The 20,448-nt window shown below is 38.0% G+C and overlaps 1 protein-coding gene across 4 annotated transcripts in view; it reads right to left on the reverse strand.

Moving 5' to 3' along the window:
• LOC115260119 (ubiquitin-conjugating enzyme E2 Q2) overlaps positions 1–15,199 on the reverse strand; it is a 100,542-nt gene extending 85,343 nt beyond the window's left edge. Inside the window, exons 1-2 of one of the 4 annotated variants that reach the window (XM_062859282.1) lie at positions 14,675–15,199; positions 387–852 (exon numbers count right to left, since the gene is read on the reverse strand). In XM_062859282.1, coding sequence (XP_062715266.1) covers positions 387–548 — 162 coding nt within the window. In that variant the 5' untranslated portion in view covers positions 549–852; positions 14,675–15,199. Of the gene's footprint in view, positions 1–386; positions 1,227–14,674 lie in introns of those variants that run through there. The other 3 variants (XM_062859284.1, XM_062859283.1, XM_062859281.1) reach the window with 3 other exon arrangements.
• Positions 15,200–20,448: the final 5,249 nt, after the last annotated feature.

Below are 20,448 nucleotides of genomic sequence, written 5' to 3' on the forward strand. Positions count from 1 at the left end.
AAGTTTTAGTAAGGTACACCAGGGCAAGTTGAAACACGAAGTTTTGAAAAAGATGGTTTGCAGGACAAATATAAATGTGTAGGGATGTTCAAAAAAGAAAATTAGAAAAATCAAAAATCAAAATTTAAAAAATCGAGAATTCTAAAGAATCACAATCTAAAACATGTTTAAATCGATTTTCGATGACGAAAAATGATATTTCATTGAGATTTCATTGAAAAAATATCTCATTTTCATTTTTTTTTAAGTGAACAAACTGTCTAAGTAGTAACTGAGTAGTAACAACGGCACCAACAAGAGCCACCCGCTCCCAGCCCTGGCACCACCATAAGAGTGCAACCCAACAGAATAAAGAATAAAACGAAGCCAAGGTTCAGCGCACTCACCGTAATGTTGGCATGGATGTCGTACTGCTTTCCGTTCCGACCGATGAATCGACAGCTCAGCTCATCGACCGAGGCGTTCAGGATGCGGAATCGCTCGTGATTCTTGGTGAAAATCTGCTCCAGTGTTTTGATTTCCAGCTTCAGGGTGTTTAAACACGCCATGTCTCGGTCTCCTCTTCACTGACTAAGCCAGCCACTTTACACTCAATGCATTTATTTACCCCACGGAAGGAACACTGTGTCCACACACTTTTCTCGACGGAGATCCCACCGCACTACTGAACTCACTCACACGCACACTCGAGCAATTTTTCGTTTGGATCGGGATTCTTCCTCCGATTGCTCGTTTTTTTTTTCTTCTGGGGATAAGAACTGATTCAGACAACTTTTCCTGTGAATCAACTCGTCTGGGTGAGCATTATTTAATTGTATTTTCACTAGGTAAATTTTCCCCTCTGCGCCACAGCTGGAAACAAGAGCAAAATTCGGTTATGATACACACTCGGTTCCGTTCTGGATTCAATCAGCGGAGCCACGGCTGCATCAATTCTCCGATAGCTGCTGGCTGGCAGACTGATTCACATAGCGGATAGACCCATATTCCAGCACTTATTTCCGCTAGGCAGGCATTCACTGTTCATTCACCACATATCGTAGCACTCCGCTGACAGCCAACCAGAGCCAGCTTCTTCGAATTTGTTACCTACTGCTATTTTCTTTCACTTCGCAAAATGCGAACCATCCGAACGTTCCGTCAGTCAGGTAAGCACCAGGGAGTCGAAACAGAATCCATACGTGAACAATGAGCAATTCACTTCGACGTCGTCATACGCTTTTGCACTGGATGATGATGGGTTGGACAGTGTTGCCAGATTGATATAAGGTTTAAGAAATATTCAGAGAAATGCTGGGAAGAACCAGCTATTAAGTTAAAATTCACGAATAGAAAGAGTATAAAAAGAGTATTATGTTTGATATTATATTCTGGTTGTTGAATTGCATCACACAAATGTCCAAAATGAAGGATAACGTGCCTCTGGAGCCGGTCTTCTGATACCTGGTTTACAACACGGTTGATATCTTGATAGCCTGCACTATAGCTACAGCGATTGCTATCTGTGAGCCCTATTCGATAGAAGTGCGAGTCCAGAGAGTAGTGATTGAACATAAGTCGACACATTATCTTGATAAAATCTCGATCCACGTCCAATCCCTTGAACCACGCCGTCTTCGATACCTGTGAGAGAATTGAATGTTACCACCTGCCCAATTCTCCTGCATCCCATTTTTGTTGCCAACTGACCAAGGCATGCTGACGAGCAATCGAAAAAAAAAACAATAAAGGCGATATGACGGTTATAAATACCGCCCACCATGGCGAGCGAGTCCGCTTTCACATTGCCCGGAATCGAGCAATGCGAAGGGACACAGACCAAGGTGATAGTATATGCTTGAATCGATAGAGAACTCAAAAATGATCGAATTTCGCTCAGGAAATACGGGAAGTGCTTCAAAGACCTCATTGAGCAAATAGTTTCAATTGAACTAAGACTATCCGTAAAAATGAAATATTGATCAGAGGGAAGAGAGGATTTACCTTGTGAAAGCTGAGTCGGCAGTGGCCAGTCAATGCTGTGACCAGACCAGCATGCTGCAATTCTGCTTAGACAGAATTGTTAGATACTTCGCCACCCTTGGAGATGGTTCAGTACAATACAATTTTGTTTGACGACATGACTCCAAACTATTCCAATATTGTTTGTGCTAAGTGGCAGCTCAGGTGTCAAAATGAAGCTTAACCCAACACTTCAATATCTGAATAGCTGGCTCAGGGCCAATCAAGTCATGTGATGATCCAGTGCGAGCTAACTAATCAACCAATTCATTTCCAACGATGGAAGAATGCCCAGGTACCCATACAAGGTGAACAGTGTTTGCTGGGTTCAGCTCTTTGATTTGAGTTCGACTAGCGATAACTAACTTCGACCTAGAGTTGGTCGAAGCACGTTGGACAGATAAACATCACGCATGTGATGTTCCACAATGCGTCGCGTGTGCTGTATGAGGATGTTTTCTGTTATTATTATTGTTTCAGGTTAGGTCGAGATATTGTCAAAGTTGTCAATGATATAATCGTCATCATTGAAAACTTGAAAACAGCTTTCTCGTTCAACACTGAAGGATTCGCATTGAAAATGTGTTCACTGTACTTCATTCTCCACTTGCAGCGCACCTACACTGAATACATTTTGAATGCCAAAATTTCAATTTCGAAGTTTTCTCTGCGCTTGATTTAAATTTGCATAGGAATATAAAATCATCAATACCAACATTTACGCAGTATAGAATCGTTTTAGATGTAGTAAATCAGTGATCACCAAACTGCGGCCCTCGAGAAGGTTTAGTGTGGCCCGTGATTTAGCCAACTTTTAAAACATGAATATATTAATTTCTTATTTAGGCTTTGAAAGTACAAGGGCACTAAAATTACCACAGTAACTTACTGCCGTGAATCGCAAGTCAGTCCCATATGTAAAAAGTAGGCATTGAGAAAATGGCCTCTGAAGTTTTGAAATTCGATTTCTATGAGAAACTCTAAAAAATCGCCATGAATTGAAAACTTCTGCGATCATCATGAAATTTTCACACATTGTTTCAAACGTGAAAACGTAACAGTGAAAAATATAAAACTGACTAAAATAGTGTTAGGTTTGGTACTGGGGGTGCATAAGATCATAATGGGACTGACTTGCGATTACATTTCATTATGGGACGATCTGACTTGGTGTTACTTTTCAATTTTACTGAACAAACTATATATTTTTTTGCAAGCAGCTGAAAGATTATCCGAAGAAAGCTCGAAAACGGCCATTAACTCATTTTTGCCCAAAATGCAGATGGGACTCACTTGCGATTCACGGCAGCTTAGTTTTGTTAAGAAGACATAAGTTTCTATAAAATAATTATACCCAAAAATTGTGACTTATAATAATTATGAGCAATTTCATTTTGACTTTGAAACATCATTCTGTGAAATATTAAGGTTTAATTCTGTCGAAATTTATTCCTGCAACTCAATTAACATTTGTTCACAATATATTTTGAAAGGTCTGCGACCCGCGGCTTTCTTGTAAAATTTAATTGTGGCCCGCACAAACCGTAAGCCTGAGGACCACTGTTGTAAATCTTGATTGCAAAATGTTAAAATATGCCATGGCTGTTTTGAAAGAACCGCTATAAGGTTTGGAAGAATTTATGGAAAATCAACGGTTTTCACACATATCCCGAGCAGAAAAGAATATCAACAGCATAGTAAAATGTTTTTGGGCAAAATAACTAAATAATAGAATCAGTAATTTTTACATGAAATATTATGTTATGACTCTGTCTGTCATAACAAAAAATGTTCCTAGAAAACTTATTCAACAGATTTTGTGGGAAAGTTTCAATAACAACTTAATAACAATGAATTTGTAAACTTTTTATTGCTGTGGTAGCACATAGGGTAATTTTCCAATTGTTGCACGGCTAAAAATTCGCCAATTGTTGCAAACCTCATAAGAATAACATGGAGTGTGCAACAATAGACGAGTTTTTAGCCGTGCAACAATAGGAAATTACCCTATTTGTACATTCTTAAAAGTAGAAGAATAACTAACTTGTTCAACAACAAAATATTTGATTGAAAGGTTTTGTGGATGCATCCCAAAAACTTGATCATAACAAAATAAGATTGCCGTACAAAACATGTTATAAAAAAATATTTTTTTGATAAGTTCTTCTACTTCTATATAACTATACATTCCCACTGGCAAGGACAATGATACACTATGCCCAGAGAGTCGAGATAACTTTCCCAACTAGAATGAGAATCGAACCCGCCCTCTTCGGAATGGCGATCCATAGCCATTCCTCACTTTTTGGTTTTTGATTTTTTATTAAATAACGAAGCAAGATTTTCAAAATCGGTTTTTGTGCACATGTAGAGTATGGATCAGGGTATCTTAAGAATTTTTTACGCGGTAGAAAATGTTTTTCGTTTTGGCAGAAACCATTTTTGAACAAAATTTCACTAAAAAATGGTTTCTGCAAAAACGAAAAACATTTTCTACCGCGTAAAAAATTCAGAAGATACCCTGAACTATACTCTACACGTGCACGAAAACCGATTTTGAAAATATTGCTTCGTTATTTAATAAAAAATTCGAAACCGAAAAAATGAGAAAATGCTTCCAGTTTCGCCTTAACCACTAAGCTGCCTTGAATCCCATATCAGTCCCATTTGCAAAAACACCAAGTCGAGAAAACCACGATAAAAGGTTCAACAGGGTGTCTACTCATAACTCAAAATAAAATTCCCTGAGTTTTCCAGGTTTTTCCAGATGAAATTTTGAAAGTTTATAATTCAAAAAATAACCCAAATTTTCTAAAAATTATAAAGGGTGACTTAGGGTATCATCGACAGGTTTGTTCTTTTCGTCATGGGGGATTTATACGGGCTAAATTGCCTGAAACTTGATCATATTCAGCTTGGTTGGGAAGGATTTGATGTCAACTCTGAGTTCAACAGGTTTAAAAAAAAACCCATGACGAAGAGAACAAAACTGCCGAAAATACGTAAGTTCCCCTACTCTTCGAAAATTCTTTTAAGATTTCTGAGCATAATTCCTGGAATTTCTTCCAAAGTTTCTTCCTGGCTTTCCGCAGGATTCTTTCACACGAGATATCTGTTAGAGTACGTCCCGATATTTCTTGCAAAGGTTTTCCGATATACTTCTAGAGATTCTCGCTGGATTCCTCCTGAAGATCCATTCAAAACTATTCAATGTTTCTTCAAGAATGTCATTGGTTGAACCTCGTAGCCATGCGGGAGTCCGGGTGGATGAGGGTTCGATTCCCGCTCCGAGTGATGAAATTTTTCACGAGAATAGCTTCTTATCCGTAGCCACTCCGTGTTAAGTTTCGTACAATCGGTACAGCCGCCGGCTGAAGCCAGTGTCCATGTCTGTTTTAGTAGTTTTCCGGGACAGCTATCCATAAACTATTGGATTTTTACCGATAGTTTTCCGATATTCATCCGCAGCTGCTTTCAGGAGTCCATGAGGTTTTCAGAATTCCTCCTTGGAAGTCCCTCATATTTCTTGTCGGGATTACTATTACCTAGAACTTTTTTCGAGATGTCTCATTTTTTTCTCAGGTTTTTCCTGAAGTTCCTGTCGAGATTTTTTCAATAACACTTTGCGGAGTTTCTCGCAAGATTTTATTTGAATTCCCTTGAATATTTCTCCATGGATTTCCTATAAGGTATTTCGATCTCAGGAGACATTCTGAGAAAAACGTAAAACGTAGAAGAATTCCTGCAATTACTTTGAGAGAAATCCCAAAAGGAGTATCCAAAATCTCGGGACAATTTCTGGTAAAGATTCCGTGAAGAATTTTGAGAATAATGCACAGAATATCTGCAAAAACTCTCAGGTGGATCACTGCAAAAAATTCGGTACAACTACAAGAAACAGCCTGGCTCTGAAAGAATGCAAGAGAAGAATTCAATGAGAAATATCAGCAATAACTCCTGTGGAAATCCCAGAAGGCACTCTGGAAAAAAATCTCAGGAGAAAATCCAGGGTAAATTAAGAAAAACTCTGAGAGGCATCTCATGACCAACATCGGAAGGAATCTACTGAGAGAAGTTCCAGGAGATACTCCGAGAAAAATCTCAGGTAAAACTTCAAAATAAACCTGTAGGAGACCAAGAAGAACATCTCGAAGAAAGCCCAACGCAATGATTTGAAGATATCACAGGAAAAAAATGAAAGAAATCTCTTGAGGAACTTTTGCAATAAATTCGTGAAAACTCCTTCAGAAACCCTTGGAGGAACTTTAGTAGAAACCCCTGGAATAACTCCTTTAGCAACTCTGAAAGACAATCTGGGAAGATCTTATGGGGAAGTCCCAAGAGGAACACCAGAAGGAATCGGGTAAAATTTCCGTGAGGAGTACCGAAAGAAATTCCACGATTTATCCCGACAGATATTCTTATAGAGTATTCGGGATTCTACGAAGATTTCTTTGAGCAAAACACTGGAGGAACTCTGGGAAGAAATAGCATCCCCGTGAAAAACTCCAGGAGAAATCGGTTGGAATTCAGGAATCCTGGAAGGAATCCGGAAGTATACCTTTCCGGAAAAAATCAAAAAGGAATACCAAGAAAAATAGCGTCAAAAATGCGGAAGGAATTTTATAAGAAATCCTGGGTCCTGGGAGACATTCCAGGAGGTATTTTTAAAGAAGTCCCAGAAAGAAATTCTGACGGAATTTCTGGAAAAAAAAATACTTGTAGCGAAATTTCTATATGGATTTTTACTACCAGGTTCATACGACCCAATGTTTTTTTAATCGAAGTAAAATTTCCCTGAGTACTCCAAAAATTCCCTGAGTATTCCAGGTTTTTCCCTGTTAAATAAAATTCCCTGAGGATTCCCGGTTTTCCAGGTTTTTCCAGGTAGTAGACACTCTGTTCAAACAATCAATCTTATGATAAATGCTTTTTTTTCGTAGGAATCATAAGAAGGTAAATCGTCTTCATACTATGCCCACGGCGTGTCTGGTAGAACAATATTATCACAAAAAATAGGCATCGCTAAATTCTTCGTTTTATGAAAATATAGTTTTTTAGCTTTCATTTTACGGGTCGATCGAAAAAATCCACTGAGGGGCCTTGAACAACTTTTTTATTTGAACATTTTTGCTAACTGTAGATCATTCATTTGGAATAAATCATTAAAGAATTGCCTCTAATTTAAAGAATATGGTGTAGATATGATTTTTTTGTAAATATTCTTATTGTCTACTCAATACAATACATCAAAATCATTAGAAATTAGATTTTCATAATTGGCCTATGTATAATAACATAGGACACATAACTGATAACAGCAATTAATCGAATTAAACATGTGATGACCAGCAGATCTTGCTCCTCGCAACACTTGTTGTGTCCCCATTTTCCGCGGCATTACAAAAAAAAAACAAGTGCATGTTGTTGTTTCCAACGCCTACTGCTTGTTTCTGATCAAAGGTTCTTTACAAATCCCATTTCTAAAAGCGCTTCCGGAACAATTCAATAAGAGCTTCCTATTCTAAAAATAAATCATCTCCATTATTCCGCGTATGTACAGGATACAATGTACTTACTTTGCCACCAAACGTCAGTTTCCTTCTTATTCTTCTTCCAGAAACAACAACTCAACTGAAATGCAACCTGCGTTGAACCTTATACGGTTTTTATGCTGATGTTGACTTATTAAAAAAAATGTCTGTTGAACACAATGACAGAATTACAGCTTTTTGCATCCAAACACTTTGTTTGTCGAACTAGAAATGTTTCTGATCTTCATGATCTTTCTGGCGTTTAGTTATGTATATTTTGCAATGTAGTATTTAGCCAATCTACCATTTGGCCTTAGTACATTTAGTAGCAGACACTCTATGTTGAAACATGTATGTTTTGAATCGATTGGGACATGAACTCGTCACTCTCAGCATGATCTTGCTGAATACCTGAGCGTACACAGCTTCGGTTATATGGGTTTGATCGAGGGGGGCGACATATCTAATTTTGGATTAATCTTAATCTGAAAGTCTCGTAAATCGCGCGTAAAATCTGAAAAATCTTTTTTGACATCTTGATATCTTATGCGCATCTTGAGGAAGCAAAATGCATCTGCGAAATGTGTTGTTCCCTCGGGCTTGATAGTGTTAATATGAAATGTTTACCTTTCTCAAAACTTTATAGTCGTGACTCTACTTTATACAGCCAATGTACAGTGTTATGTACATACATTTTGGAGATGCGCCAGATATTATTGAAAGCGGTAGACGTAGATTTCGATAGCACTGTGTAGGGGCTAGAGTGTGTTTCTTATATTCGATTTCCCGGTTTATTTAGATTCCTTAACATGGTAATCTCCATGACATTTAACAGTTTAGTTAATTCAATGATTCTATGCTTTAGTTTCATTTTAGCCCCTCTCAAATTCAACAAAAGAAGATTTAAAATTCCAGGTATATTTGTAATGTGTGTCAATCAAGCCCGAACATTTCTTTTCTATTAAATTGGGACTCCTCCAAAACTAGTTTGCATAGCTACGATGCTCATACACGGATGTTTTTCATCAAATTGACAGCAAAATTTACCAAAGTCTCTTAACGTTTGGATTAAACTTTCAGAAGTCACAGAACGAAATCAAGAGATAGAAGAGATTGAAGAGATCTTTGAAAAGATATCTTCATGCATATTAAATTCTTTGTAAACCGATGGCCGATGTAAAATTAAATGTATCAGATCGAGATAAAATTATGCGCAGTTGAAATCACAATGGGTCCAAAATAAAATCCTGATCTGAAATGTAAATTAGTTCTTGCCCCATCGTAATGAACATGCGTGTATTTGGAGTCAAGCTGGGAAATATAGCCAACCATTGAAGAAATGTTAAGAGGTGAAGCAGGGTCTGGCCAGAAGTCTCTTCAATAAAGAAAAAAAATGTGGCTAGTTTTATCATGATATTGGAAACAAAACGATTTATATTTTTTCACTTTAGTTTATACCTACATCGGTTTGTGGTTGACTATAGTTTTATGAAATGCAAAGTCCTCAAACTAGCTAATGAACTTGAAAAATAATCGCTCAGTTTAGTGCACTTATTTTGCAAGTCTTGAATATTGAACAAATTTTGCCTCGAAGACTTCATTTAATTTAACGTTTCTTTCTAGCTACGAAATGCTGACAAAAAAAGTTACGCTTACTGTTTCTTTAGAGATGAGTAAAGAAATGTCTTTAGACTTTACCTATCAAGAACCCGTATATTTATTCATTGTATCAGATGTTACCACTTATTCGTTCTATTTCTACTAATCCTAAATCAAATAAGGTGCAAATCTAAGAAGGCTGTGTTTTCCATGTATAATACTGATTTGTTTTAATTTTATTTGAAACTCTACTGGAGGCTCGACTGTATTGTTTCAACTGTCCGCAGTTGCACGTTACAGTTGCAGTCAGACGGAAATTAAGACCAAAAACGACCACATTATTTTCTCCATGAAGAAGACACTAATCCTGTGTCGAAACGTTGGGCAAGCAATAAACATCGTTTGTTAATTCCAGACTGCGCAGCCGTTTTTTAAGATAGTTCATTTGAAACATAATCGACTTTTTCTTACCCTTATGCTACGATTTTTTAATAGCAGCATAAGGAACAGCCATAACAATTTCAATCAAAATTCCTTTCTTTTCATCTGAAAAAGTTGTTCGGGGTCCCTCGGTGGATTTTTTTTTGGGAACACGTTAAATGAAAGCTAAAAGTCTATATTTTCGAATGCAGGCGAATTTGGCGATGCCTTTTTTTGTGATAAACCTTTACCATATACACGCCGTGGCCATCATTAATTCTTAAATAAATGAAATAATGAAATAAAACATGCGCAATGGGACTCATATGCGATTACTTTGCTCTTGAATCGGGAAAAGAACCACATATCAGTCCCACGCGATACATAAATTTTGGATTTCCAAAGTGCATGAAACCAATAAAAATGGACTGCTGGTGAGCGAAAACGTAGCGGTATCAATGTAATTTTAAGGGACACACAAAAAATACGTCCCAAAACAAGGGGAGAGGGGATCCTGGAATTGGTGATAGTGAGAGTAGGATCAAAAACTACCAGTAATGGAATGAGTAATTTTTAGGTGGAGTTTAAGCTGGGCAACGTTCATGAATTACGTAACGTGAAACTATATCATCGTAAAGATTTGACGAGGAAAGATCAGCGCCATCGCTAGGTACTATTTTGCCACTTTTCGCAGATAACGAGAAGAGGTTCCGAAATGACCATCCGATAGCTAAAAAAGCAGATTGGGGGCTGTCCATAAACCACGTGGTCATTTTTTTGGGGCTTCTCAACCCCCCCCCCCCCCTCCGCGTGGTCATTAGTCCATACAAATTTTTTTTTTCGTCCATACAAAATGGTCATTGGCCGAACCACCCCCCCCCCCCCTCATGACCACGTGGTTTATGGACAGCCCCTTGAAGTGAATTACAGTGACCCCACAATTTATGAATCGGCAAAAATGACCACAGTTTATGGATCACTCATTTGATCAACATGGTGATTCATAAATAGTGTACAAAATTAAGGTGATTCATTCGCTGCTTTGTATTCAGTATTACATATTTTCAATACAAACACACATAATATGATACCCATCGTCACGTTTTAAAATATTCTAAAGATGGACTTTCATCATGGTTTAATAGATGGGAGATGGGACTGATATGCGATTCCTCTTCATATGGGACAAACTGACTTGATATTTTTTTCAAATAATTTCTGAACAAACTAGTTGATTTTATCTTGCCACATGAAAAGCCGTAGAAATAAGTACCATTGGAGAAGAAATCTCAAAATCGTCGAAAATGCAAATGGGACTGATATGCGATTCAGGGCAGTAAGCTAACTGGAGACTTTCTTTAATAAGAGTAAAAAAAAACAAATTATGAAAAAAACAGGCTATCATTTTGCTGTTATCAATTTGCTATTCTCCTCTGATCGGGATTACCGTGTGCGCACCTAACTTTGCGCAGGTCCAAACTTTGCGCATTCTTGTAAAATAACGAAACAAATAACTAAATGTCAACATATTTACCAGTTTAATCATTGCACTAGCATTGTGTAAACATAAACATTATTTGACAAATATTTAATTGCCATAAAATCTTTGTTTATGTTGAATAATAAACAAAAAATACACAAAAATGTCAAAATTTGCCTCGCCTTAACACGGTTGCCAAGAAGTAACTCTTCTAAAAATCAACATTTTCCTCGATAAAACTGTGCAACGATGATTAATTTTGCAGTTAATTGACAAAAAAGATGATATTCTAGTAATATCAATCATAGTTCGTAATTAAATTTTCAATTTAATTAGTAAATAGTGGTGCGCAATGTTTGGAACCATTATTTCCACTGTGTTCCTAATTTTTGCGCACTTTCAGTAAATGCATGTTGAACGTGAATACATGACATATGAACCATTCAAATATTATGTAACACCAGTACTGATAATTTCAGGCCTGCCTCTCCACCATGTAGCAGATTTTGTATAGAAATTTGTAGAAAATTGTATGAACCGTAGCACTACGGCACTCTCCATCTGTCTACAATGAGACGTGATTTGTGAACAGTCCAGCAGTCCTTCATTTGAATTTTCCGGCGGTCAATGTTAGGGACGATTCAAATATGACGTCCACCATTTTTTTAAATTTTTAGAACCCCCTCTTCCCCTAGGCCACCCCGTCACGCTTCATAGTATAAATACCTAATACATGGCATATTACACTTTTTCAGACAAGCCCAGCCCCCTCTCCCCAAAGATGGACGTCATATTTAAATGACCCCTTATTGTTCCTATCCGTAACGGTCACTTCATTTATCAGGGAGCTTTTACCTTTGATCTTTAGCCACAGAAAACAATCCCTCATGAAGTTTGGATTGTTCACACGGTAGGTGCCTAGTATGAACCGCAGACGAAATTAAGAACTCCAGAGGCCTCCGTTCCCCCTCCCTCGTAGGACAAAGTATTTCAACAAAGATCAATTAAGGGCACACTACCTGATCTGAATAACTTTAGTTTAATGGGCAAATATTAAATAATAGCATTTTTGATTACTTTTTTGAGCAATTCATAGCATGCGCAAAGTTAGGCACACTATGCGCAAAGTTAGGAACAATCGAAGATTTTGTGCGTAAAGTTAGGAACAAGGCAATGAAATAGTTTTTCTATTTTAAGTATTTTTTGGTTAATATTATGATTTTTTTTATATTGCAAACTCAAAGAAGGATCATTAGTCTATCGTATGAGCATGTTGTTCATGATATGTTTTGTTTGTTTGTATTTTCTATAACGACTAGAAATTTGATTTTTCTTAACTGCGCAAAGTTTGGTACATACACGGTATATGAAGTCAAAAAATAGTTTTCTTATACTTTACTTTGACAGATACGCATACAGAAAAGACAGTCCAAGCGACAAACCAATGCTGTGGTGACCCAAAACAATATGCAGAATCATGGCTCGTAAGCTGTATGGAAGTTTACTGACGAAATTCGTAGCAATGTTCTAATGCCATGTAATACTTTGAGCAATAATTTATCAAAACAAGTTATTTTATCTCTGATCATAGTACAGTCGACTATCCACGTGTCGATGTTCTACATCTCGATGGTTTGGTCGGTCCCTTTAATTTGCATAGGGTAAAAAATTCGTAAAGTACGCTGTTGTCAGGCGGCTTCAAGAACTATCGCTTTCTTCAAAGTACGACTTTTTGTTTGTGAAAGTATTATTGCCTGTTCCTGAATAAAGAGCATAACCGTACTTCCTACATGGTTTACAAAACTAACAGGCTCTATCCCAGTTAGGACATTTCGCGGTTATGGCTATGTGGCATCCAAATTCAATTAAAATGATTGTCTTTTAACATCCTGTTAACCACTAAAGTTTCTCGGCTTGGGTATGGTTAAAAGGATAATGGAACACCATCGATAAAGTACTACATTGTAGTAATGAGCTGCTTTTTTGTATAAAGGTGAGAAGGTAAATTATCCGTTTCTGCAATGAAATGATGCAAAATGCGTAGGTATTAGATTCCTTGCTTAATTTTATGTTGTTTGGGCAAAACTTTAAGTAACTGTGTTGTTGTTTTCTTCATTTATTGTCTCTTCAACAAAAGGGTGGCCAGGCTTTTGTTACTAGATAATAACCATCATGTTGCACTCCGAAGGTCTCCAGTGAATTTAGCTTACCTTCACTCCAGGTAGATCATACCCTTCCGATATGACTCTGAAAGGTAATCCTTACGCTGATGGTGGGTATCTTATAAGATTATTCTTTGTGACCTCTAATAATTCCTCCAGAATTTCTTTTAGGGGTATTTTTTTCTGTGATTCTTTCTAAAATTCTTCCAACATGATCCTGAGATTCCAATAGTGGTTTCTGCTTTTAGTGGTGTTGCGTGTACGTACACGCTGCATTACACGAACACCACTTGAGTTACTGGTTGAAAATAGTAAACAAAGATCAGCTGTTCCCAGCAAAATCAAATGGGCATATTTTCAACCAGTAGATTTGCATTAGTGTTCGTGACACCGCGCTGCGAAACCACTATAGGTAAATAATTAATATGACTTTCGCCTTTTTTAAATTTTCTCAAGAATTTTTCTTCTGGATTTTTTAAAATAATTCTTCTTGGTAGGTTTCATTAAGATGTTTCTTCTAAGGTTTTCACAGAAGTTCCTTCGGATAAACCACCATGAAATCACACAGGGATTCTTTATAAGTTTCTTCTGAGATTCCTTTACGAGTTTTTTTTTTTTTCTGCCATATTTTTAGGATGGAAGCCTTTTGAGATTTTTCTTGGAATTCTCCCAGGACTACTTTTTAGTTTCCCAATGAGTTCATTTTATAACTACGGCAAGAATATTTCTGTGATTTTACTAGCTTATTTCATGCAACATATTTTGTTTGCTTATCTTTTGTAAATCGATAAACCTGATCATGTTTATATACCTCGAGGAGTTCCTTTTTAAATTACTCCTGGAGTTTATGCTAGGCTTCCACCAAGAATCAGAAAACTTAAGCAATTTATTTTTCGAAATGTTTGTAAAATACTAAACAGTAATTTCCTTGACCTGATTAATGGTTATACCGCCAGGCTTACGTTTATGATAATAAATTACAATTACAATTACAATTACAATTTATTCTAGGTTTTATTCAAGATATGCTAATGAATTTCCTCCAGGAGTTCCTTCTGAAACATACCAATATGTTTCTTCAGTTCTTACGGAAATACTACGCACTATTTTGTTTACAAAAACGTCCTTACATCAGAATAATTCTGATCAGAATAATTATTATGATAGTCTGACAAATTATATGGGGAGAAACACAACGTCACGTCGGAAAGTTACTTAATTCAAATATTAAATACATATTAAAAAGTAATTATTATAGTTATAAACACTTATTTATTACATTAAGCATCAATAAACCTGGCAACACTATCTCGTCCGACATCACATCAACAGCAGCAAAATGAGAACGGGAAAATTTTCCTTTCTTCTTCCGCCCCAACCAAAGAGCGCACAGAAACCGTAGAAAAAAGGTCCGTCTCTGGGGCTGCCCGCTGCTTGCTTTGCTTACACGACGGCAAGACCCTCCGCACTTTACTTACACCAACACAAAACACCCGACGGACGATGCTGCCTGGCTGAAGCTGCTGGCTGACTAATGAGTATCCGACTGGAAAAGACCAGCACAGATCGAAGGAAAAAACTATTCTTTCTTGCCTTCAAACGGGATCTTCTGGAACGGTCACTTTGGACTGCACTACCAAACGCAAATCCGTCGATTTTCTATCCACAAAACGACGGCGACAACGGGCGGACAACCCTTCCGCGACGCAGCACTTTTTTTTTCTTCGACTCGATAGCAGCAGTTTCCTGCTCGCGATCATCCAGGTGGCACCCTGAGCCACAAAGTTTTCACCACGGTTTACGCAAGATCTGGGCCGTTTTCCGCAATCCTAGCTAGCACTACTGTCTGGCAGTGAAAATCGACGTCTTCGCGAAAATTACCACTCGGATTCGGAAAAAAAAAAAACGGATTTCAGTTCGCACTTCTGACGAGAAAACTCCGAGAAACGTCCGACCGATTCTGCGAGCAAACGAGGAAAACGAACGACCAAACTCCGCCACGGACGAAAAAACTGCCTGCTGGCCTGGGTGGGACGTGAGCCAGAAAGAGACGCGTTTATAAGATGGCTGCGATGCTGAAAAAGGGACAAAGAAAATGTTCGGGGCTCTCTGTTGCTCTTGTGGAGTTTGCGGAAGAAAAACAGATGCAAAAGTTTTTACAAACACACACGCACACACGTAAATGTCAAATTTGACAAACAAAGTTGACACTCAAAATCGGGCCTCTGCAGCATAAATTTGAAACCGAGGGGCACAAGCAACACGCTCGTTGAAAACTACTCTAAAGTGAGTCGTTTTCGACTCACTTTTGTACTTTCGAACTAGCTGTCAAAAGAGAGTAACTTTATTTTATGAAAGAGAGTTGTTTTCAACTCATCCAGGAATAAAATTACGCTTCACTTACTTTTGAGTTTTCTCGAAATAGTTTTACTCAGTTTAACGGTTGAGACTTAGCAATAAAATTACATTTTTTTCAGAACGTTTATTGTATTTTTTACGAATAATCAGACTTTGGCGACGAAATTGAACTCGCCCTAATATGGTATTGACGGTTTCCCCCCTTATCGAATGCGACGATTTGAATCCGTCGCGGATGAAACCATCGCCAGAGTCGTCGCAGCCAATCAGCAAGCGAGAGTCTGACGTTTCTCCGATGTCACTAACACAAACAGCTGCAGAGGTGGTGCTGGTGCGGTGCTTGATTCGTTGCGATGATTCAGAAATGCCGGCTGGAAGTTGACAGCGCGTTTTGTTATGAAAGCAACATACAATACTAACCTAACATTTATGACACATTTTCGCCTTCTTACCCCGATTCAGGCGAAACCAGCTGATTTTGTTATGAAAACATAAACAGCTGGTAACCGAGAACAATAAGGATGAACGTAAACATCGGTTAACCAGCTGATTTTGTTGTGTAAACATGACCAGCTGGTGGACCGAGAACAAAAGACCTTAATGGTAAACATTGAGACAGCTGGCGAAAACTCACATCATCGGGCGAGTTGCAAAAACCCTGCGACTGAGATTGACAGCGAAATCGAAAGCGAAATATGAGTACGACGAAATTTATCGCATCAAAGTCTAAGTCGAAAAAAAAATCGCAATAATTCTTGGTTTAGTTTTCCTTATTTCAATAACTAAATGTGTTGTTTTTCGCATAGATTCTATGATAACTGATAATGGAAAGTAAGTATGTTGGTAACTTGTAGGAAATCAAAATAAATTTAACATGTTTTTCATTGGCACATCAGGTCTCGAAAACAACAAAATCTTTGAGAAAGGAGCTCTTCGGAAAAATGAGGTTCATCGAGCGGATGCTGCCATAGCAGGCTGCTCGGGACGGAATCGCGAATCGGTAGCCGGTACGCTGGTAATTAGGATCTACTGAATTACTGGAATATATCAACTCTCGAAAGACAACTTCCGGCCGGATGCCCCCAACTGTAACCCGATCTGCGCCTCTAAGATGCATCTAAGATCAATTATATTATTGATGTATTATTGTTATTAAGTTAGCTACTTTACTTTATATTATGTAATATTACGCAATAAAATATGTGTATTTGATATTTCATTTAAGATTTCGGTAACTTTTTCAATCAGAAAAACAATCAAAATAAATTTGTAAAAGTGAGTGACTTACTACTCAGTCTGCTAAATTGTAATAAAACAAAACTGAGTAAGAGTTACTCTAATTTAAAAAAAATCCAACTTTACTCTAAAGTGAGTAACTGCCCGTTTACTCTCTTTTGAGCTGTTCCACACGGAACTACAAATCAACCCAAATTTAAGTTGTTTTGACGCAATTCCGGTCTTCCGTGGAATAACTCAAATTTGCGTCAAACAGCGAAAGTGGTGAGTGAGTAGTTCTCGTTTGAGAGCGGCAAAAAAAATAACCCACTGGTAAGTTATTTTCACCCAACGGAGGCCTCAAATGACGCAAATTTGGGTTAACTCAAGGAAACCCAAATTTGGCTTCTTCCACGGAAGAGCAGCGGATGCGTCGGTGCTTCTCTCTTTGTTTTCGACAACATTGCGGTGGGGCGAGGGAGAAAACAACCCAACTTTGAGTTAAAACTAAAAGCAGTTTAGTCAAATTTGAGTTTTTTAAACTTATTCTTTGGGTTTTAATATTTTTCCGTGCACTTTGTGCCGAAGTGAGTCGAAAACGACTCACTTTAGAGTACACTCAGAAATAAAAGTATACACGGAATTACTATTATTTATGCATTTTGTATCCGCATCTCTCTCACTCTCTTTCTGTTTTCATGCTATCTGGTGCTTCGCCTGGGTTGACAAAATACTTCTCCTCAACCCAGGCTAAACGGCAGATAGCATGAAAACAGAAAGAGAGTGAGAGAGATGCGGATACAAAATGCATTAATAATAGTAATTCCGTGAATACTTTTATTTCTGAGTGTACAACGAGCGTGAAAGACAAACGCGCGCTAATCGACACAACCTACACGGAGAAATCAAACTACCTAATTTTTGGGTCGATTTTACTCAAAGCTGAGTATATCGAATAAACTAGTTACCCAAAATTAGGTTGTTTTCCCTCTTTCTCTCACCGATGTTGTCAAAAACAAACAGAGATGCATCTACCTAACGGGGGTCCTTGAGCCCAATAAGCCAATTTTGGGTAAATGCAGGTTTACTCAATTTTGGGTTGAATGAGGGGGGGTCTTGGGTTGAATTTACCTACTCTTAAGTAAATGTTTTTGCTGGAGGTGAAGGCAATTTACCTAGTGTGAGTTTAATCGATTTACTCAAATTTGGCTTATTGGGCCGAACTATGGGATTGCGTCAAAAGAACTCAATTTTGGGTAGTTTGGCGATTCCGTGTACCGTAGATGTTCGTTAACTGCAAGCCGATGAGAATTCAGTACAGTGAATATGGGCGAGTTGAGCGATTGCAGACTTCATCCCAAATTGGGTTTTTAAATTAAGAAAAATGTATTGATTGTTTGATTTTATACGAAAGAGTACAGTCATGACCCGCTGGTTGGGGGCTTAATAGTTGGGTGACTTTTTAGTTGGGGCCCCGTTAGTTGAGCTGTCAGCCAACTAAAAAGTACCTGGATGTCATAATTCAATGTCAAACTGAAAATGATAACCAATCTGTAATTCCGAGGGGCGAGCTAATGAGTTTTTGGTTTCTTAAACTTTACTGATAATCGAAAAGAATTTCTATTTCATATTTCTTAAAAAAGAAAGAATATGTACAATTACTTCGAAACAAATGCAAAACATCGGCAATCTTTATTTTGTCGATCATTGAAAGCGTTTTGTGCTTGCTTTTGGCCCGGATGGTTTCATAAACATCTATATTTTCACTTCACCGACTAAAAATGGGTGAAAATAATTATTTCTCGCATTGGCCATATATGTATCTTGCAAAACGTATCAGTTTTGCTCTGAATGTGAAACAAATTGAAAAATTTTCCGTTTTGATTCCAACCTAAACATGATTAAAAAAAAAACAATGAGCACGCCCCTTGTGCTGCTGTCACTTCACCCAACTAGCGAATCGAATTCGTTGGTTGGGTGGAGGTTGTGGCTCAACGAGCGGGTTCCGACTGTACTTTTTTCTGAGCCACTATGATTTTTTTTAGATTTTTAGAACATCACTTTGGTATCTAATATGAATTTCAAAGAGATTTTTTAAAACCACCTTTTGACAGCTGGGCTACTGTTTGACAGCTCCGCCCAGTACAAAATCCGATGTGGAGTGATTCCACAAATCGCTCCCATGCAAACTTCAAACTGATTTCAAAATAGGTTCCCGAGCACTAAAATTCATGAAAATTTGGATTTCGGCTCAGTTTGGCATGGCATTGTCGCTCGCGGATTATCCACAGGCGGCAAGAGCAGAAGAGAAACGAATCCACTGCAGCAAGAAACGACAAGAAGCAAAGAAGTGCAACAAATCATGGGTAGAAACGATATGCGGAAGTTTTATGCAATTGCAAAAGGCGCGAGCACAAGACTGTGCCAGCATCCGTCATATGTTATGACCGGGAAGAAATTAGCTTACAAAAAAAAAACAATGGCGGCAGCCAGATGAAAGGAGCACTTCGAACATTTTGTTAAGTGCTAAAGGAACGCTGAATGAGCTCTCTGGAACAATATTACAGCTTCCACGCCGAATTTGGGCTTTGATGACAGTCCAGTTAGTGTACATCGATTGATAACTGGACTGAGCTTCCGGAGCCAGAGGCTATTATAACTATTATAAGCGTGGAATCGAGCAACTACATCAACCAATCCTCCAGATTCTTATAAAAATAAGGGAGGAAGTAGAATAACCACCTTGGAATAACATACCACCTGGCTGTATGGCTTTATATGTCCAATCCACAAGACTCGAGTGTGCCAATTACAGAACGATTAGCATTACAAATCCGGCGTACAAGATATTGCCGCGTGTCCTGTATCAGAGGAAAACCAGGCTGACTTTTGTGGGGGCGATTAAAGTAGCGTAAGATCAAGTGGAAAGAAATTAGCTTTGACAGATAATATCAGAACATATGTTTTTTCGGTGAAACTAGTAAGGCTGATACGCACAACTCTGGATGGATCAAAATCAAATGATCGGATCGTAGACAAACAGTCTACATCATGGTTTCCCAAACTATGGATCGCGACCCCCCAGGGGGGTAGCCGCCCTCCAGGGGGTCGCGAGGGACAGAATATTTTACTGGAACAGACAAGTGAGGGAATTTCTATGATGGATCGCGAAAAGTACACACTAAGATTTCTCCCATCGGTATTTTTCCCATCTTTTTACTGAGTTCTCAACAGCAGATTTAACTCGGTACGCTCGGTTATCCCTTTTGCTGAATACTCTGTAAATGAGTTAACGAGTTCTGCAAATCAACTGTCAAAAATTACAGATGAACGGTAAATATCGTTACTGATGAACGGTAAATATTGATTACCGAGTGTACCGAGTTAAATCTGCTGTTGAAAACTCAGTAAAAAGATGAAAAAAATACAGAACTCAGCGAAAATTTTACTGAGCTGGAAAATCAGAATCTTAGTGTGTACGTCTGCTGGCAAAAGGGTATCGCGCACCTGAAAGATTGGGAACCTATGGTCTATCTCGTTTGTGGTCTTGGATGGATTAAAGCAGGCTGATGCTCTTTCAAATGTTAATGTTCAAACCTCGGTCCAACCACAGACAAAGTTCAACATTGCACTTGCACTTGCAAAGCTTAAAATCGAAATATAAAGAGTAATTTTTTCA

This window comes from Aedes albopictus, chromosome 3 (assembly GCF_035046485.1).
Source record: "Aedes albopictus strain Foshan chromosome 3, AalbF5, whole genome shotgun sequence".
In the NCBI taxonomy this organism is placed as follows: Eukaryota; Metazoa; Arthropoda; class Insecta; order Diptera; family Culicidae; genus Aedes; species Aedes albopictus.